The sequence below is a fragment of the Glandiceps talaboti genome, chromosome 18, assembly GCF_964340395.1.
Source record: "Glandiceps talaboti chromosome 18, keGlaTala1.1, whole genome shotgun sequence".
In the NCBI taxonomy this organism is placed as follows: domain Eukaryota; kingdom Metazoa; phylum Hemichordata; class Enteropneusta; family Spengelidae; genus Glandiceps; species Glandiceps talaboti.
The window spans coordinates 15944226-15967535 of record NC_135566.1 but is presented as its reverse complement, the minus strand read 5'-3'; the positions used below and the strand labels follow the sequence as shown (position 1 = coordinate 15967535).

General features: G+C 34.1%; 2 protein-coding genes across 2 annotated transcripts in view; one reads left to right on the top strand and one right to left on the bottom strand.

Annotated features, from left to right (window-relative positions):
* Nucleotides 1-7253: 7253 nt before the first annotated feature.
* LOC144449744 (uncharacterized) lies at nucleotides 7254-7753 on the bottom strand (the record flags this gene model as incomplete). Its single annotated transcript, XM_078140320.1, has 1 exon — nucleotides 7254-7753. A coding segment is annotated over one exon (396 nt), but the record flags the coding sequence as incomplete, so codon positions are not given.
* A 4951-nt stretch (nucleotides 7754-12704) lies between these two features.
* The window catches only part of LOC144449060 (uncharacterized), a 50045-nt gene continuing 39439 nt past the window's right edge, over nucleotides 12705-23310 (top strand). The window contains exon 1 of the mRNA XM_078139472.1: nucleotides 12705-12909. Within this exon, the coding sequence (XP_077995598.1) occupies nucleotides 12795-12909 (115 nt within the window). The 5' untranslated portion in view covers nucleotides 12705-12794. The remainder of the gene's footprint in view (nucleotides 12910-23310) is intronic.

Below are 23310 nucleotides of genomic sequence, written 5' to 3'. Positions count from 1 at the left end.
ATTTCACTGCCTAATGTCACCACATTAAAGATGGGCTGTTTCGTAAGAATATGTTACTGCCTAATTTTGCAACAACAAAAACAGGCTGTTTCATAAGAAAATGTCACTGCCTACTTTCTCTACAACACAGGTTGTTCCATTTATATAATTTGATTAACTCTTTGAATGATGTAATGTGACCCTGGGCAATATACGAATGATACTTGTATTCCTGAATATGCTGTCGTAACAAGAATTGAATAATATATGTTCTTTTTATTTGTAAGTTACAAGAAGTTTGCATAAAGTATGTGTTATTTTCATAAAATATTCATTGACCTAACATATTCATCAGCTTGATAGATCAATGCCACCTAGACATCACTACAGTTGTAACTATTGAATTTGTCATTCATTGAATATGACAGATTAAAAGCTCAATTCCATTTACTAAGCTGATCTGCCTGTAATTTGAAATATTTTGTACTTCTTAAGCTTTAGTACAGACTACATTAACACTTTAAGTTATGCTGATTGGCTTAATACTCGTTACATGTTACTATTCAGTCACAGTGTTTGATACAACCATGCAGAAACCAGTAAGAAATTGCATATTCTGCCCTCGAAGAGCAGTATCGCAATTCCTTGCTACATTTTGTCTATAAAATGAAATAACCCATCTAAAAGTACTGCAACTAAATGCAGACATACAGGCACCAATGGTTTGAAGTCTGCATGGTGGCACTTTAGCTCACTTCATTTAGACAAACTGTCAAAAGAAACTGTATTCATAAAGTCTTGACTCCTGTAGTGTGTGTATTTTTGTTGTTTGTTTTTGCCTGGTTGTGTCTGAAGTTGTATCAAACAGAGCCAGTGAACAATAACATGAGACAAATGGTATTGACTTCTTAGTTGTGATTTATATGTGTATCTTCCATTGTATAGCTTTTTAATCAACACGATGCGGTGTTAATTAATTTCATGTTTACAAACATTATATTTGCCATAAGCCTGATAGTCCTTTTTTGGTGTTTTCTTAAGAATGTACATTAATTATATATTTTCAATTTACAGAGATATATCAATAAACACAAACAGCTGTTATGGTTTTGACTTAAAAAACATCTGACATTGTCAATGAAGTGCTTTATTACTAAATAAATGGTCATACATTTATGAGATACAAGTACACATCCATCTACATGATGCATAAGCAAATATGCGTTTGTGATACAGTCAAATATCCATACAGTTATACACAACTACATATCCCTCGAGTGAAATACATGCATACATGTAGCCAAAACAACTAGATATTTACAATTTTTCTGTTATTGTTTTTTTTCTTTGACATAATTGTTTTTTTCTTTGTTATAATTTGTTAAATTGTAAGATACATTGTGTCATTCTCCCCTCACTGGCCTCTTCTCTCACATCATGGTCATTTTAATGCCTTTTATTATGTACCTATCTGTGATTGGATGCAACCAGCTCAGATTGGAATACAGTTCAATACAGATGTGAGAGGGGTTGACTAATGTGTGAGGGCACTCGGTCATGGCGTACCTCATAGACTGATATTTGGTGTGTTCTTTGTTATCAATTACTAGTATCCAGTACAACTTTGAAGGAACAGAATACCTTGTTAATTCATGTTGCTAAAATAAAAAAACATGAATGTTTAACAAGATATGGGCCGATCACAATATGTCACACAAGCTCAATAAACAAACTTTGTTCATTTAGGGAGGAGGGGGTCTAGTGTCAATGCCAAATTAACCAAATTTTGAAAACCTGAAAGCCTACAATGATAAAAGGCTCTGTATTTACTACTGAGATATTGATAAGTTTCTGCTAATGTGATATACAGTGTGGGGTTTCTGGTTAGTATTTTAATGTGTTTACCAAGTTTTTACATTGTATCAATTGCAGTTGTTTGACCACTACAATTTTCACCATGGTTATATGTGTAGTTGTAACACTTGTGTATGTTCATTTTTGAGGTGATTTTGGCCTATGCGAACAAAGTTTGTTTATTGAACTTGTGTAACATTCTGTGATCATCCCTAATATGAGTTGGTTTCATTTACTTTCACTTATTTTGACTTACACTGTAGTAGTAACACTTACATTATTCATTAAGATGATGTAAAAAAATTCATAAAACTGAATTACAAATATTCATTTTATATAAATAACAGATGAATGTTGGTAGTTATAATAGTACATAAGCAGGTAGAATTCTGAAAGGCAATGCAGAGTCCTGGACTGCCCCACTAAATAAAGTTTGAGATTTAAAAGCATAAGTACATGTACCATATGCGGTGAGAATGTATTATTTCAAGAGAGAGACAATAACTGTACAACTTTAGTATTTATACAGCTTTGAACATTAACATAACACAATGCACAATTTCACACAAGCTCAATAAATGATCTTCATTAGTTTAGGCCAACCCCCCTCCCCTTAAACGAATGTTCTCAAGTGCAACATGTAAACCATGGTAAAAATTGTAGTTGTATGATCAATACAATGTAAAGACATGTAAACATTAAAATACTAACTGAAAATCCTGCACTGTGCATCAAATTAGCAGTAATTTAGAAGAAGTGTAAAAATGAAGTTAAGCAATTGCATTGACCACAGACCTCCCTCTAAACAAATAAAGTTTGTTTATTGAGCTTGTGTGACATCATGCAATCATCCCTTACTGAAGTTACAAGTAGTTTTATTACAGGCACGTCATACTGATAAATAAAATTTTGTTTAGATTGGAAAGATTGCAGACAGAAACAGGTATTACAAGTGATGAGTTCAGTAGATGAATGGGTTATTTCAGTGTGATGAAGAAAGTATAGCATCTGGAATGACTATGACAGAACCCCATGATGAGCGAGTGTAAGTGTGGCATACCCAAGTATTTGCACGAGTGCTTGCAGTGTTGTCTGCATACTTTCATGACCGTAGCAAGTGAAAGTGCAGCAAAAAACACTACAAGCATGAGTGCAACTCCCCCCCCCCCCTGAGTACCCACACTGGAACTCGTGTGGCATGGAGTTCTGTTATTACTACATATGTTTATCTGAAACAGCAAATTTTATAAAAATCATGCGATTTCATGTGTACTGAACGATCACATCCTCATTTGCATATCATTTGTGCAGGTATGCAATAATGTTTTCGGCATTGCACTGCAGTGAAAATACCACTAGTATGTGTGCACCAGTGCAAGTAATGTCTGGTACATATGTAATAATAAACATTTATACAGGGGAATACAGATAGGGAAAGAGACGCAACTCTTGTTGCAAAGTGATATGACAGAGTATGGTTTTGTTTAGTATAAGCCTCAGAAATAAAATCTAAAACTTTGTTTAAGAAAACCCAAACCCATCCTTCAATAAAATGATTAATCTTTCTGTCTGTAGACATCATACTAAGAGTTGCAATCAGTTCGTTTTGCCCAATTACACCAGCAAAGTAGAACATTCAAGTAATAAAAAGAAATGTCATGTCTGAGTCAACAGCTACAAGTCCATAGATAGGCTACTTCATTACTGACGGCATCACAGATGCTAACCACATCACTTTAACATATTTCTTATAATTACTTTTCTTATTGTGTCTAATAAATAAAGCATAAGCTGAGGTTATAACTTTAATGAACAAACAGTTACTCAAAATTTGTAAAATTAAGTACATGTTATTGAATACTTTTTGGTAATTTCTTTAAAGCAGTTGCATCTGGGTAGATTGATCTACTGCAAACCGAAAGTTCAGTTCTACAAATCAAACTCAATATACTTAACCATATCTACAGATGTAAATCATAATCAAACACAAAGACATAAAAATAATGTAATTTTCAAATAAATTATCTTGAAAGAAAGACAGTAAAGCAGCAGTAGCTGTCACATCTTTGCTAATTGTTGTCTATTGGAAAATAATTCAAACTGGTATGGCAAGAAGTAGAGTACTCATTTATCAAGAAATAGTGCATTTGTTGGATGCTGACAGGATTTCAATGGTTGATCATCATGCTACATTGTATTACACATGCCATATATGATGGCCAAGTGATCATGACCTGATGCTTTTGAGGGTACTACAGCAGCATAGTAAGACACATAAATGAAAAAAAAATCAAGCCAATAGCAATGAAGCACAATTGCGCCAGTATTTTGGGAGGGTTTGATAAAGTTAAACTTCCTAGCTGAATTATGCTTATGAAAACAATAGTTCCAGTTATCTTTCAGTTTTGCTTTCAAAACTAACAAAAACATAGTTTGTTATAGTTCAGTTGTGCTTTCAAAACTTACAAAAAAATAGTTCAGTCACAGCTACTAAGGGTTTACTAAACATTATCATTATCACTTCCAATGCAATTCAATGGAGAGCATATGCGACTAACGAAGGCATCACATCCTGCACTCTTTGCCCAAATATGGCAAGTGGCACGTTTATCGATATCCATACGCTTAGTGATTTGGCTTTGTTAATTTTGTCACTATTTTACATTTTTTGTGAATAAAATAATGTTTCAGTGCCAATTTATGTGATTATATGATTCAAATGATGTTTCTGTGCCACTACATGGGTATATGATAAAACCTTTACAGCCCGAAAATGGGTTTTGTGGACCTCGGTAGTACAGCTTACAGGCCCTCTAAAGTCAAGCCCTTGCGCCGCACAACTTCAGTCCATGAAACCCATATTCGGGCCGTACAGATTAAAGCTAATACATTTACCAAGACTTTTGAAGTCTCAACAACAATAATATTATTTACAATGAATTGTGGACTTTTTAAGTCCTAAAAATAAAATAAACAACACTCCCTACTACATAGACCTTCACTCCAGGGTCTATCAATACAATAAAGTTCTATGTCAGAACTGTTTGATGATGGCAAGGCCATGACTGAGGGTTAAAACTAACAATATGTACAAAATCTAAAATCTACCAATACTGTTGAAAAAAGAATACATTCATTGAATATTCAATAAAATACCTAAAAGTTAGGTAAATGATGTGGTATTTGAGACTATAGCCCTGAAGTTAGCACACAACCACAGAATTAATTTTCAAGCTGACGTCTCTGTTGTCATACGTAATCTTCTTGTTGAAATGAGTCATTACCTCAGTAACTAGTCTAATGCACATTATGCTATCTGTGACATCAAATATCAAGATCTCTCTTTATGTCTAGCTGAATGAGGTCCTGAGATGAAATTCAAATTCAACCAAAGCCACCGAAAGAGACTATTTGATAAAACATGTAGATCTGGACGAATGGTTAACAAGACGGTGATGTATTGGTGTAGAGTACAACCACTTTCCATAAACATACCTTACTGTAATTGTCACTCTGGTCAACAAGGAGTTTCATTATGATTGCTAGTCTGCGCAATGACGGGGAGCCCTCACACGTCAGTCAACCCCTCTCACAGGAGGCCGGTGAGAGTGGAGTGATACACATTTTGAATACCCAGCCTGCAAAGTTCAGCAATACAACTAGGTCATTAATATTCGTGCTTGGATATATTTTCATCAAAAAAATTGCCCCAGCAAAAAAAAAAGTTACAACAAATTCCCAAATATCAATATTCAAGAGCATAATCCACAACTTCAGTTACACTGTATGGTCTTATTCATAGGGATATATCCTGGAATGTCTAGCTATACTAAAAAGGTTTCTAGGATTGAATATATTTCTTCCAACTACCTCTGCGTAACATGATCCACATTATACATGTATGCTAAAGTTGATGTTTGTGGTTAGTTTCAGTGATTAAGAAGATAGACAACAAATATGGCACAGTATGGACCAAAAAGTCCACGTTTTGATATTTATACAATACAACAACATGAAGGAGTTCAAAAGCTACAGCTAAAATGATGTTAGTTTGGTGTTTCACTCATAGGACATTACGTTTTTGACACAAAGATCTACATATTTCAACAACTGTAGACTAACAATAACTGAGACACAACACAAACAGCAAGATCCTTTCCAATCATATCCAAAAGTGATAAGCAAATTGCTATTCTTTCACAATGCAGAAGAACCTGACTTCTGATAAAAACAGTACATGTGGCTTGAATTGTTTATTTTCAAACTGATAATCAACATATCAACTTGACTACTTATATATCCCCACTGTGCACGGCACCTATGTAATTGTTTCTTTTGCTTTTGAAGTTGTGTAGAAATGACATGTTAAATGAGTGAAACACCAATTTGTACAGTAAGAAGTTTAAAAGATAACTACTAGATGATGGATGAATTCATGAAAGCTATACACAATACATCTACTTATACAAATACATGAACATGTGTATATAGATGTGTCTAATTCATACAGAGAAGCCTCAATACACCAGAATTACACTTGGCCAAACCTTTCATATAACAATTATGTATTGAATGACGCAATTATTAAGTTTTTATACACGTACCACCAACCTGGCCCAGTATTTAATCTGATGAAAATCCCATGTAAGAATACAGTTCAGTTTCATATTCACCTCTATTTCCTTCATATATTGTTATTTGTTTTTTATTTTGGTCTTCAGGGAGTGATCACCTTTTTCCTACTAAGAAGGCAATCACTCCTGGAATAACAAAATTGAAAACATACAACAACATACAGAGGACATAGAGGTAAATAAAGAAATCAAGTTTGTATTCCGACATCAGATTTGCATCAGATTGTTCCTGTACTCTACACATACATACTTGTATCTAACACCCTTACATCCAAGTTTCTTTCACTTTCTTTGAGTTTCAAGTCTGGCTTGGGTAAACAAAATTACAAATAAGAATCATTGTTTTTAGTCTATGCATAAAATACACAGCCATCTTGAACATCTATTACATGTACCTTGCAAATCATGACGGTGGAACAACACAAGGTATATACAGGTGTATTTTACCATCTACCATCCCCCAATCTCTGTTTTCCATTTACATACCTTGCTATTCCCTTCCATCATCATAATGATAATGATAATGGCTTCACAGTTTGTGTTTAAAACAAGACTCTGGATTATAAAAGTAGTTCACAGTCATCCTGCCAGCAGTAACTTGACCTGTACAACTACAAATCCTGAAAAAGGTGTCTCAGAGTTTTAGGGGGCAAGTTTTTAAAATTTGTAGCGATTTGACATTTGGCAACATAACTGAATATTTCTAGCTCAAATGACATACATGTATTTACCAAACTTCGAGGAATAACTATCTAAAGTTAACAGTGTTCAATATCCTCTAAGTCATAGTTTCTGGTTAAATCTTACAACTTGGACATTTTGGAACTTTTTGCCAATAGTTTGGTACATAAACCATGATTTCCAGCTTTTTCTGTTTTTATGGATAGTATCTATGTCATCCAAGGTCGTTCACTCTTTTTTTGTTTGGTGTATGCTTTCATGGCTTTCTTGGGTGGTAGAAGAGTGTTTGTAACGCCAGGTCGGTGTTTCCTCTTTTTGTTTTGCGCAGCATCTTCGTCTTGGTCAGCATTACTATCCATGTCTAGACCAGTTTGTTGAGCAACTGTAGTTGTTTCCCCTCCAGTACTGTTACTATTTCCTCTATTGATAGGCGTTTTCCCACTGTGGGCAAACTTACACTTGTCACCAAACCGACACTTTCCTTTCAAATATTTATAACAAACATTTTTTTGTTTCTGTTCTTGTTTTTCAACCACACTCAACTTCACATGCTGTTCTAAGATTGAAGTTTTAGCATCTTCCTGGTCTTTAAATGGATTGGCATAAATTGAGGATGTACATTTTCCAAGTGTTCGATCTCTCGTAGTGTCACTAAATATGCCAGGGAGAGGGAGTTTTTCAGGTATTTGTGACTTTGATGTTGACGTCTGTGTTGTTGTGTCATCTTCAGAGTCACTACTATCATCACTATTGGTCAACATATTCAGTCCACCACTTAATGGTTCATCTGTGTCTGCAATACCAAGTAATACCCTGGAACAGAAAATTAATCATTTAGACCTTGAAATGCAGGCAAAACAGGTGTACAGTATCACTTTTAAATACCACATCATACACATAGTGGAACATATCCACCTGCAGGATTACTGCTCAATTTTTGAGTTACTCTGCAGTATTATACAGATACAGATACCCCGTTACTCTGCAGTATTATACAGATACAGATACCCCTGGCACGTGTTGATGGCCACATTTTATGGCTATCAACACTTAGCTTGGGGTATGTTCCACTATGTGCATGCTATGGTACAAATGTACATAGTTACTTCCCCAAATACAGTGTATGCAGGTCACGGTAGGCAGGTCTGTTTAGTCAGAGATACACCCCATTATATACTTGTATCATGAGAAAACTGGTATTCTACAGTAGCAGCCAGTCATCTCTGTTTGTCTATAGAAGTGTGGTATTTGATGTCTCTATTCAGTCAGGGGTATGTACAGTCAGACTGTCCCTATATGTCAATAGTAGACTGGTATTTTATGTATATAGTATATATGTATTTTATGTTTTAATTTTCTGTTAGTGCAGCTCCCATCATGCTTAGTGAGACCCTGATACAAAAGGGATGCAATAAATAAATACATATAGACCATAAATAGTCATCAGTCAGGGGTGCGTCCCTCTATGTCAACCATAGACTGACAATGGCATCATGTACATGTATATGAGACCATATATATATCAGTTCAGCTAGGGGTTCATCCCTCTATATCAATAGTAGACTAACATTCTATGTGTTTATAGGGACGTGTCCAAAAATTCAGTCATTTGGCAGTCGGTCAGCTATTTAGTCAATTTACATCCTTTTTAACACAATATACAAATGTGATTTGTATTTTAGACAACACAGCAATTGATAGTTCAACTTGAACTGACCGGAAAAAATATTGAATGTGTAGGATACAAGCAACTAATTGTTCTTGTGTATTATGTTCACGTCTCATTTGCAGATCTGGCAATCTTTTATAGCATGATTACTGTATATTGCAAGTTAGTTAGTCAAATGTTTTATTGGGTTTCTTGACCTCTCATAAACCGGCGTGCCAATGCTGTGCTACATTGACATGTGTACATACTATATTGTCTTTTCGATGGCCAACATTCAAAACTTTGAGTGCATTGTGGCCTGGAAACATGGAAATGCAACATGTCTGATTTGCAAACGTCGATTTCACGAGTAACACATGATGTTTACATTCACTTTTTCAGTGTCACTTCTTAGAATAGAAATGCACGTACATATTTAGTACCTTCGCGTAGATCTTATTCAAGTTTATTGACCCGTTTACAGCAACGCCATAGTTGTTCGAAGAATGCATACATACCCTGTGTGATTGAGTTCTGTTTCGCCGCTATCCGAATCACAATCTGAATCACTCGACGAAACACCATAGTCAGCTACAAGCGACGCCATATTGATGTCAAGCAACGTTGAGGGCACCCTATTCATAATACAGATCAGCACTGATTTTCGCACGACTAACAAGATCTGAGGGACTTTATTTAATAAATCTCAGATAATATCTGAGGATACTTGTCCCTAAATGAACTGAACTAATACTCATGTAAATACTCAGACGACGTTGATGCTCATTCAAAAATATGCCGCTTGGGTGGGTGCCCGGGGTGGGCGAGGTGTGGGTGTTTGCCTGGGTGGACAAAAAGACAAACAGTCATACATACATACATACATACATACGTACGTACGCACGCACGCACGCACGCACGCACGCACGCACGCACGCACGCACGCACGCACGCACACACACACACACACACACACATACATACATACATACATACATACATACATACATACATACATACATACATACATACATACATACATACATACATACATACATAGACAAACTGACTTAACTGTTATGTAGACAGATCTCGCGACAGTAAAGGTGGACAGACAAATCGACGGATGCATGATGTATGAATGATTTAATAAAGGGATGGAGAGAGACAATGATTAGCTGTACATTTTTCGCTGTGAAGTGATATCTTCGTAAGATTATTTATCTTATTTTTATTTTTTTCAGACTTTTTATTGCTATCATGGGACCACATTGGAAACAGGCTTTAAAAACTTTCCTGTATTACTATTATCCTTGCACAAAATGAATAATTTGTTATTATTTGTAAAAAAGAATATAAAGAAAAGCTTATGATCATATAGAGTGACTGAAATGAATTCAGTTTGTACTTTATGTATATATTACAAATAAGTTTAATAAGTTTTATGGCTATTAATAATATGTAATGTTCACTTCTCAATTATTAATCTGGTCTATATATATGTAGCAATCTTACCACATGGATCGATGAACTATAAGTTAGTTGAACCAAACGAAATGATTATGTCAAAAGGTTACGGATGTTTATTTCTCCTTCTCAGTGATCTGTTTGGGGTTATTTTCTTACACTTTCTTTAAAATATTTTGCTGATAAGAATGCAACATTTCAAAAATCTCAAATCAGCGCACCAACAACGCGATCGCCATTTCAACTTGTTACTGTACTAAGTACTACGTTTGGATAAATTCCACCTCTGAGTAATCATACAATGTCTAAATATCGGTATATGAATATTTTTAGTTTTTATATATTGGTGGCTATCTGATCGAAAACATAGAACTCTGGTTACAGTTAGTGCAGCTAGCGTGAAGGGATTAATAGTGGTCGTTATTTCTCCAAAACTCTGCTAAATATACTACTAGTCCACAGACTAGACTTGGCATTCAAGATCATGCTGCCATCAACGTCAAGAGTTGGGCAATCTTTCCTACTCTGCAGTTGTGCTATGATGATGATTTGGTATTAATTTGGAATTCCGGGTTTCACTAGTTAATTGCAGCAGCAGGAGAACTAAGTAGATCAGATGGAGAGGACAGTGGGTACCGGTGTAGCCCGGCACTGGAGAGTACTAGTAGTAGTAGAGGGGGCTTAACTTCTCGTCACTGATTTCGAAAATTTCGATTCAATTTTGATGCCGAAATATGTGAACTATGTTTTCAAAACTTAACCAATTTATCCAGTATATTTGCAACAAATATCAAAATATTTCCATCAATTCTAAAATTTTAAAAACTTAAGAGGAGAATTTTGGAGAAATTCTCTCCATACCATGAAGGTATACCTCCATGGTCTCTCATAACATTGGACAAGTCGGAGACAATCACGCTCTTACACCTGCCAATTTTGCCGGCTGCTGGCCTTTAATGAAAATGCTGCTCAAAATTCAGCACAGATGTCTACGATGCTTACACTGAATGGCAACATGATTGCGAATGCCAATTCTCTGTTTATAATTAGTGTTGATAAGTACCATATTGAAGTAGCTGTGCGTGGATGGTGTGGGAGGATGTGGGAGGGTGTGGGGGAGGAGGTATCCCCGGCCCCGCCCAAAGTAGGACCTTTGCAAATTTCACTCCCGTAAGAAGCTATTTAGAGTAACAGATCATCTAGAAATGGCAAATTTACTCAAAATACTATATTTTTGCATGGCCCTCTCCATTTTCTCATTTCAAAATTGACAGGTGTAATAGCACTGTCTCCGACTGGTCCAATATAGAGACATTCTCCAAAATTCTCCTCTTAATTTTTGAAAATTTTAGAATTTTTCGCAAATATAGTGGCTAAATTGGTTAAGTTTTGAAAACACATTTAACACATAATTTTTTTTTACGTTTTCGAGAAAAATGATAATAAAATCATGAAAATCGTGTGTGAAGTCTCGCAAGAAATAGTGGGTGCGGAAACTGACATCAAATTAAAAAGACAATATAAAACTATTCTTCTAATCTGTAATGGTTGTACATCTGATAGGTAGAAATAAACAACACAGAGACCATTTGGAAAACAATGGAAAACCTGAACTAGACACTCACACATGAACAAAAAAATATAATAAATAAAATAAAAAATCTACCTACCCCACCTATTAAAATTGAATGTAATCGGAACCACACGATTTTTTTAAATTCCTAATACCCATCTTCTTCAATTGCACTACTGTCTACACGTCAATCTTTGCTCCAAAAAGTGAAAAATCTGAGTTCTAGTAGTGATTCTCTTCTTCACAATATTCAAGTGGTACACAGGTAAGCAAGTTAAACAGCAGAACTTAAAATAGGGAGTCGTGAACTATTCATGATGTCGCTAACCTACTTGTAGACTTGAAGAACTATTAACGCTAATACATTAAGCTTATTTTCGGGCCGCTATCCAACTGACATTTTGATTTTTTTTTTAATTTTCGCTCGTCTCCCCCACCCCAAGTAGACGAGTGAAAATTGAAACACATCAAAATAGGTTAGCGGAAATAGTGTAGTAACGTTAGTTCTTCAAGTCTACAGGTAGGCTATATCGATGTCGCTTGCTTTCCATAGTTTTTTCTCCTGTAGAGATATTGATACTTCTCATTTTGTAAGTGATATTTTTGCATCACTTGGCCTAAATTGAACGATGTTTTCAATAAAGCTCAATATATAGTTTCAGTTTGCTTCCTATCACATTCATTCAATCTTGCTTCATTTAATATCAGTCATTGTACATATTTTTAAAAAGTGAAAGAAACGCTTGCGTGGTACATTTTTATGAGGTACTTTTTGCGTCAATCATCAGCTTGTTTCGTCCGTCACCCGTTGCCACGTATGTCTATAAGAAGAATACCCATCGTGCATTTCGTCCAGACCAACCCGGAAGTGTGTCATAAACGAACCGGTAAAGTGCTCTGCTACGTACGTAGACAGCTGACTTGAGAAGGCAAAAGGGGAAATCTTGAAGAGCTCACGATGTCAGGCAAAGTTAGACAAAGAACATCAGCGAATCCAACGGACTCAGCCACTGTCACCGTCAACGAGAGAATTTTGAGAGAATGTCATACGCTGTACACCGACCCGGAACAAGGTAATTGTATATGCCACAATTTATAAACTACTGCTGATGCACACACATGGACCAGGGAGCCGGTGAATGAACTTGTTCGAAATACGTAACCATATTGTACGCTAACAGTGTATTACTAACTTACGTGCTTTTACATGTAAAAGTTAATGATCAGTGAACCATTGCGTCATGTCGACGTTACGTAAACGACACCGTGTAATTATAAAAGTAAAGTACTGTATGAGTATGAATAGTAACTACGTAACTAGTTTCATATTGTTTATACACCATTACGTCATACATATATGTGCTCTATTTTTTTATTGTTTATCGATCATGTGTACTAGTTATATATTTTATACAAATTTATCATGTATGTATGTATGTATCGGTTCTAACAATATTGAACAACAAATTATGTGATTCCACCAATCTTCACAGCTCATTCAACTTTAATATGGCAAATATCAAATCCATTGTGATGCAAAGATAACAAGTGATACCCCCCCCCCCCCCAAAAAAAGAAAAAAAGAAAAAAAGAAAAAAGTGTTGTAAACAATAAAGGAAAACGTCAAAAATTAAAGGCAACAACAAGTGGTCATATGGATGAGGACTGAGTATTTATTTTGAATTTTAATTTAGAAAAAAAATTATCATGGCTTCCTACTTGAAAAATCAATATGAAGCAACATAGACCAAGTCTGCGGTTGTACACTCAATACATTGCAAAAAGTTAAGAATGTATTAAAAGGTTTGTTTTTGTACGTACAGTACCAAACATTTTACACATTTATTAGTCTTTTGCAATTTATTGAGTTATGCAAACATAGATGAATTTTCATTTGAAAACAATCAATATTGCTTTCAGTAAAAGTGAAACAAAATTTAATACTGGTGTAATATTATTAATAATACAAATGATAGGTTTTTGTAAATTCATTTCAAATTAATATATGTACTCTGTTTCGTGTTATCTTTTCAATTTTGTTTAATTTATGACGAATAATTAAATGTACGTGGATGCTGTGAAAAAAAAATTCAGATACATGAGAACATAAAACATATTTTACCATACATTATATTTACAAGGTACTTTTTTCTTTCCATTGTTTTGACTATCAGTGTTTGCGCACTACTCCTATATTTCTGATTTCTCTTGCCCAGAGTTTTTGTGTACTAGTCAGTAATTTCCTATGCGACACGATGCGATATGAGAGTGGTTAAATTTAAAACATATAAACAAATTTTTGTACCCCCGCAAGGCAAAAAAAAAAAAAATGCTGTCTAGCTCTTTGAAAGAAAAATTTGTTGCCATGGTGGTTGAAAAAGAACTTTGTTGTTGTGTCCAAATCATCCAACCCTCCCCTCCTGCTGGTCAAATGGTTTACTCCTATAGAAACTTATATCTGTTTCTTTGAATTTCAAATTGTGTAGAGAAACTTGCATAAATTTAGCAAAAGTTGATTTCTGTAAATTTATAATACGGAATATAGAAATACGAATAATTAGATAATATATACAATTGTGATTTTATATTTTAAGATCATGGTTATTGATTTAGATGTATATCAGGGTAGAAAGTTCCTGGGCAGCTAATTTGCCAAGTGTACTCTTTCAAATCTCTCAATACTTTGTCAAATGATAGTTTGTTCCTAGTACTTTCGAAATAAGAAACTTAGATTGTTCACCATCATGTTTTCAAGGAAGGTGACAATGTCATATTATCCCATATTAGTTATGGTAACAGTATATTTGGCAGCCAGTTTGGATTCTAAAAAGATGTTGATTTTAGAATAATTTTGACTCTTGTTCAAATGTTTCCATGGTAACTCCAGATTTGTTTGTTTTTTCGTTTTAACTGAACATTGGTTAAATTTTTGTGACCATAATAATGTGAGTTGAAGACTTTTATTTTGGTGAAAGTTGAAGACTTTTATTTCAGTGAAAGTCAAAGACTTTTATTTCCATGATGCATACTACATTAAAGAGACACAAGCTGAGATTATTTAAATTTTTACTTATGTGAAAATATTTGCATGAAATCTTGAGTAAACTGTGTTACAGTATATTAATATCACTGCATGCCTTCTATGACATTACCATTGCCTTCTGACATTACTAGAACTGTTTATTGCCCAGAATGGATTCTTCAACATTTTTTGGTACATATAAAAAATTACGTCATCACATTGTTTATATGTTATATCTTAATACTAGGTTTGAGTTCAGGCAATTGCAAGTGATAATTATGTATGCTTTAGTAAGTACAATACATGAGTGACTTTTATAAAAATACACAGCATAAATCTTGCCCAAAAATTATAAACTCAGCTTGTGCCCCTTTAAAAGTGACTTTTTTGGTATATTTCTCACAACCCAACAGACCCCATTTTTTTTTTTATCTCTGACACACAAGTACAACAAGTAACACTGAAGTAAGGCACTTTCTCTATGTGCTACAATCATTTATAGCATTCATATCAAGTGAAGTATACTATTTCAATTGGTTTATTTACAAGCCTAGCATGTGGCCTTTCTAATGTGGCCAATTAGAAAATGAAACAGTATACATTTACACTTGATATGGATGCTATTAACAATTGTGGTACATACAGTACAGAAAATGCTTTACTTTGGTGTATGGGTTGTACTTGATATGGATGCTATAAATGATTGTGGTACATACAGTACAGAAAATGCTTTACTTTGGTGTATGGGTTGTACTTGATATGGATGCTATAAATGATTGTGGTACATACAGTACAGAAAATGCTTTACTTTGGTGTATGGGTTGTACTTGATATGGATGCTATAAACGATTGTGGTACATACAGAGCAGAAAATGCTTTACTTTGGTGTTATGGGTTAGGATTTAAACAAAATAAGTGACTGATGGTAATAGTGATGCCATAACTGATGGTATTTTGTCAAAAAGTATCTTTGCCAAAACTTATATCCCTTTCATAATTTGTAGTTTACACATAAAACTGCTGGTAAAACACTACAAACCCACGTCACTAATAGTTCATTGAACTATGTCTAACTTAGATATGGTGACACTGAAACCTAGTTCTAATATTTATAGGTATAACATGTGACTGACTATGTGTATAACATATGACAGACTATGTATAACATATGACAGACTATATGTATAACATGACAGACTATACAACATACGACAGACTATGTGTATAATATACGACAGACTATATGTATAACATACCACAGACTATGTATAACATACAACAGACTGTGTCTAACATATGACAGACTGTGTCTAACATACGACAGACTATGTGTATAACATATGACAGACTATATGTATAACATACGACAGACTATGTATAACATACAACAGACTATGTATAACATACAACAGACTGTGTCTAACATACGACAGACTATGTGTATAACATACGACAGACTATATGTATAACATACGACAGACTATGTGTATAACGTACGACAGACTATATGTATAACATACGACAGACTATGTGTATAACATATGACAGACATGTGTATAACGTACGACAGACTATGTGTATAACATACGACAGACTATGTGTATAACATACGACAGACTATATGTATAACATACGACAGACTATGTGTATAACATACCACAGACTATGTGTATAACATATGACAGACATGTGTATAACGTACGACAGACTATGTGTATAACATACGACAGACTATGTGTATAACGTACGACAGACTATATGTATAACATACGACAGACTATGTGTATAACATACGACAGACTATGTGTATAACGTACGACAGACTATATGTATAACATACGACAGACTATGTGTATAACATACGACACTATGTGTATAACGTACGACAGACTATATGTATAACATATGACAGGCATGTGTATAACGTACGACAGACTATGTGTATAACACATGACAGATTATGTGTATAACATACGACAGACTGTATAACATACAACAGACTACAGTATGTATAACATACGACAGACTATGTGTATAACAAACGACAGACTATGTATAACATAAGACAGACTGTATAACATATGACAGACTATGTATAACATATGACAGACTATGTGTATAACATACAACAGACTATGTATAACATATGACAGACTATGTGTATAACATACCACAGACTATATGTATAACATATGACAGACATGTGTATAACGTACGACACACTATGTGTATAACATATGACAGACTATTATTATTATTATTATTATTATTATTATAGTCTTTAACTATATGTATAACATGTGACAGACTATATAACATACGACAGACTATATGTACAACAATATGACTAATAACTTTCAATGAAACTATATTACTGATAGCATATAAGTAAAAGGTTGCCATGGTAATTTGGTATTACAAAGTAGGGTCAACTCATAAAGTATAGGTATATGAATAGAAATATGAAACTCTCATTATCATAGATAAAATATGCATCTACATATTGGTGAAATAGGAGAAAACCTAATTTTGGTGCGTCACTAGAAATTGTGTGCGTCAGTGGCGCGTCAAATTAGCTTAGTATAGAGGGCACACTGGTATTTTTCCCCATGATGTCAACTTTTGATATTTTAAGTGAACTAGGCAAAATGTCAAAAATCATATCTCTTATTAATTCCTACATTCTTACAGATCATATTACAGGTTTGTGTCTCTATCTAACATGATTAACATAATAATTTTTATTTTTATGTTTTCTGTTATGATTATTAAAAAAATCCATTTTGTAAATCCACTCAATTTATCGATATTTTATTAACTAGAGTCTTGACAAATACCAATAAATGTTTACTATTTATATATATAATATATATACTAAATGTTTACTATATATATATATATATATATATATATATATATATATATATATATATATATATATATACATAGATATATATATATAATGTGTTTACTATATATATATATATATATATATATATATATATATATATATATATACATAGATATATATATATATAATGTATATACTAAATGTTCACTATTTATATATATAATTTATATACTAAATGTTTACTATTTATATATATATAATTTATATACTAAATGTTTACTATTTATATATATATAATTATATACTAAATGTTTACTATTTATATATATATAATTTATATACTAAATGTTTACTCTTTATATATATAATTTATATACTAAATGTTTACTCTTTATATATATAATTTAGATACTAAATGTTTACCATTTATATATATAGAATTTATATAATAAATGTTTAGTATATATTTGATTATTACTGCATTTTCTGCATTAATTATAAACTACATATTTTTTAAATCCACTGAAAATTTGTCGAAAATGTTAATTACAAGAGTTTTGATAAATGCAAGTATATGTTTAATATTCAGCTTCTGGAATTCTATTTAAAAAAATTTCACAACGACAGTAGCTGTGTTATATTCTACTACCCCCAACACCTACCACTGATCATAGCGGGTACAGTACCAGGTCAAAGTTCAGAATAAGGTCAAAGGTCACAATACATGATTACTGGGCCTGACACGTTTATAATTCAATTAGTCAGACTACCCTAGCATAAATGAGTCAGCAATTGCTATATATACATTTGTCTGCCTCTTATAATTGCGATAAATTTGAGCCGAATCAATTGATTAACACATTAAATTTTCAGTTGTACTATTGATATGCAGGTAATGTAATTATGTGGATATCCCTGGATGCATATCAATGAGTGGGATTTGAAAACAAACATTATTAGAATTAATCAGTTTTAGAAGATTATCTGACGAACTGCTGTTTGGGTAGGAAAGGACATAGAGATTGGTTTCTATATAAACAACATATTTGACATTTACAAAAGGGGAATTAATTGGGAGTGATATGACTCAAATTATTCTTGTCTGACAGACTACAAAATGTTCTTAGGTAGAGAAGTAAAATTTGCATAGTTCTAATGGCGCCACAGTCAAAATTCTTTCAACAATCCTAATTTAATGCTGTGGATGTTTTTATTTTGCTACGCAAAGATTTTAGTGGAATGACAATTTGTCACAATAGATTTTAGTGGAATGACAATTTTTCACAATAGATTTTAGTGGAATGACAATTTGTCACAATAGATTTTAGTGGAATGACAATTTTTCACAATAGATTTTAGTGGAAGGACAATTTGTCACAATATAGTGTTACTTTATTTTGGCGGATGAACAATTTTTGATGACTATGTACTCATAGCCATATCACTTTGGTAAGTAAATGTATGAGGTTATTCAGAATTTACCGTGAAAATTATATCATGTTTTCGATGATTCATATTTTGGCACAAAAATTGTTTTAGCTATAATAGGGTTTTAAAGAAACAACTACTAAATTTTTCTGTTGTATTTTCTTCTCATAATAATAATAATAATAATAATAATGATAATGTTAGTTTTTATAAAGTACTATACCTCACTCTGTGTTCAAAGGACTTTACAATTTTTACCCCTGACTTGGAATTATAGTGGCCACACTGACCCCCTTTGTACTTTTAAACTTCCTGGGAGTATACAAATCATTGCAGTCTCTGTGAGCACATAGGATGGAAAACGTTCACATAAATTGGAACCTATCCTACCAGGTCCCTAATTATACAGCAGGGATGACTGAGGCACAGTGTTGTTCGAATCTTGCTCAGGGACTTTAGCCAGTCAGAAACAAAGAGTGGTGGCGAGGCTTCAAACTGCAATCTGCAGATTCCAACCTGGTCACTCTAACCATTCGACAATCATAACTCGAATCCACATACAAATATTGTTGGCAAATGTTTCATAGTTGTTCATGTTGTGATGATTCAAGAATTTCACCTGCGAGGTTAACACTGCAATATGAATGCACCCCACCAGTCTATCAGTCTTTCTTACTGATGATTTAGATTTTGTTGACCACACCTGTGAATCATCTGCAGTGATATTGATATTGTCAGTTATTATACAATGTCTCTCTCCCCCATGTCATCGAACTTTAAAGGGACACGCGCCAACTAGAAGCACTATTTTAATTCACCTAACATCGTAGTCTGTAAGGTGTGCCATGACAGGTGCGCCCTCACACATTAGTCAACCCTTTTAGAGCAGGCTGCCAGGTGAGAGCAGAGTGGCACAACAACGTATCTTAATATCATATTTATATTGAATTATGCCTTAAAATGAGTAAAAATCACCATATTATAGCATTTTTGACATGTTTGTGTTGTGCATGTCCATTTTCTCTACAATTCTAACAGCAAAAGCAATTTTTGGACACACCCAAAAATTATGCTATTGAATTATTCATTCAAATTGCCAGCCACTATGCTACAGTTGTCATGGTTACTAGGGATGAGGAAACATATTTCAATTAATAACGTATGTAAACATTCTAGACTGTAAGATATGTTGTGTCACTTTGCCCTCACTTGTCTGAGGTATGAGGGCGCCCTTTTATGGCGTACTATTAAACTAACTAACTAACTTAACTTAACTAACTAACTAACTAACCATTCAATCAACCAACCAGCCTAACTAATTGAATAACTAACTGACTGATTGACTGACTGACTAAGTAACTAACTTAACATAACTTAACTTAACCAACCAACCAACCAACCAATCAACCAACCAATCAACCAACCAGCCCAACTAACTAACTGACTGACTGACTGACTAACTAACTAACTAACTAACTAACTAACTAACTAAACTGACTGACTGACTGACTGACTGACTGACTGACTAACTTCTAACTTACTAATTGACTGACTGGTTGTTTATAGATAGTCAATAAAATTACATGTAGGTATATACATGTAATACTCGTGTCAGTACAATGTAGGTACATTATGTACAGATATTGACATCATATGACACAACAGTTTAGAAAAAGAAAACACTATCCATCACTATATGTATATTTCACAATTACGCGTCCACTCATACATGTATATGTTGTATTTTTTTGTAAAATGATTCAGCAGGTCAAGTTATGCATTGTACTTGCAACCAGGTGTGTCCGTCCTGTCGTTGCATTTTCACAAAAGACGAATATATTGCAAGTTAATGTTTAAAGCGTATTGATGATAATAGAAAACATCATGAGAAAAAAAAATGAATTCTCAACTCAAATTAAGAGATTTAAATTGAAGTCTGAGAATAAAAAGGTCTCATGCACATATACCAACAAAGAATGTATTTATATTCTATTGTTGTACTACTGTGTGTTGTGTCATGCCAGTCATGTAGGAAAATGCCAGTCATGGAAGAAAGCAGCTACGCTGTCTGCACATGTGAAGGTCATTGGCCCATGTGTCATTCACCTATAGAATAGAAACTACATGTAGATGCAGACTAGACAGGAATCGATGTTAAGCATATAGTGTTTGACGTCTGATGTCGTCAATTATCAGTTGTGCCTGCTTAAAGTGCTAAACTTAGCATGTTTAGTCATTGATTGGATTAGAAGATTTCATGTTGGGTTTTCTCTCCTTTTTGTCTGTGCTAGACTGTTTTAGCACTTGAATTTTACATATCCACTTGAATTATACAATGGCTGTTGAATTCAGATTTGTAGATTTTTGTTAAATTTGACTATAGCGTGTCGAGTTTAACCGTTTTAATGGCACAACAGACAATATTGTTTATATGTGTCTTTCATACATCGATAACACTTCTATTTCAGATGATTGGGTTTTTGCAGGATTATGTAGTTTGTCGTGCTTGTCTGGCTCCCAGTAATTAGATCTTCTAAACACAGTCACAGGGGTTGGGATTGGAATGTATGAACGATTAGCTTGGATGCATTGGAGGCTTTAGGGTAAAGGGGGGGGGGGGGACATTGTGATTGTAGGTGTGAGGGTATAGGCATGATATTTTGATATGTTTTAATAGTTGGTAGGGGGTTGTTGAGATAGAATTGTGAGGGTATTCTGTAAATTTGGTTGTGAGATTGGAGGACATAAGTAGGGAGGTCATTTAGATTAGAGGTCTGAGAGTAAAGGGTTGTTAGGATTGGAGGTGTGAGGGTAGGGGATTGTTGAGATTGGAGATGTGAGGATAGTAGGTCGTTTGGATTAGAGGTCTGAGGGTAGAGTGGTTTTTGCAATTAGAGGGCTGAGGATACAGAGGTCATTTGGGATTGGATATCTGAGGGTAGCGATGTAATTTGGATAGGTCTAAAGGTAAGGGGGGTCATTGCAGGTTTTAGGGTAGGAGATGGAGGTAGAGTTAAAGTTTGGTACTTAATTTCATGTAACTAGAGAACTCAGGTACATGTCAGGTTATGTCGACCAACCTCACCTATGTGATTGATATACAGAAAGGTTTTCATAATGCCACATTGAATCATGTCGTACTGGCCAACATTAACTATTAGACTATCAATAAGCTGTTTTCCGTCTCGTGGCAGATCTCACGAGATCCCGCGTGAGCCATTGCATTCATAGCAACCACTTGAAAGTGTTCAAGCTAAAAGTGTCAAACGCTTAGCAACAGTATGGTTCTCAACATCATCGCACAAATGGCCACGGCGAAAGGTTGACCACGATCACATGTTTGACAACCATTGTTGCTAGGCATATTTGCATATCTTGCAAGATCTGAAACGAGACATAAAATCTCTTATTACAGTGGCGGCATTTTCAAATTATTGCACTTTCATTTCTGTTTTTAGTGTCTCAGTGTAAACGGGAGAATGATGCAAACACAACAAAATAGTTGCATTTTCATTTGAAAGTAGTATTCATGTAAACAAGGCCTGCCTAACATGAAACTTCTATACTCTGCATTAATTTCATTTCTACACAGTGCAGATAAATTTTGTCCAATGTTGACAAAAGTCACTCAGTTGAAGCTCCTTTAATAGCGCGCCCTAAATTTAAATTTTTGAAAAGGAAACTGAAATAACAGTAATGACTGTGTGAGGTATTGAAATTTGAAGCCCTAGAAGTTATGAAATGATATGATTAATGGATTTATCTGTGTTCAGAATATTAAAGCTGCAATAGCTGTATTAAACTGGGGTATTATTTTTTTCAAACAGACGACCAACAATGTATTCACTGGAAATCATTAAAATACCAATAATTAACATTGTACATGCTACTGAGGGCTTTATTTTATCCATAAGCATTACAATACAATGTTGAAGCCATGATTGCATTTGGGGCACTGATTTTAGGGAGAGACCCAAAAATAAATTTTAATTGGATGTATTGTACTGTATAATGTGTATAGCTACACAAATATGTTTACCCACAGGTGATTCAGTATTTTTCAAGGTGTACAGTCTTATGAATAATAGGCCTTTCCAAAATTTGCCATGGTGGTGCTCTACTTCCTGTCTGTATGTACATTGGGGGGTATACATGGTATAGGTTACTCAGTTA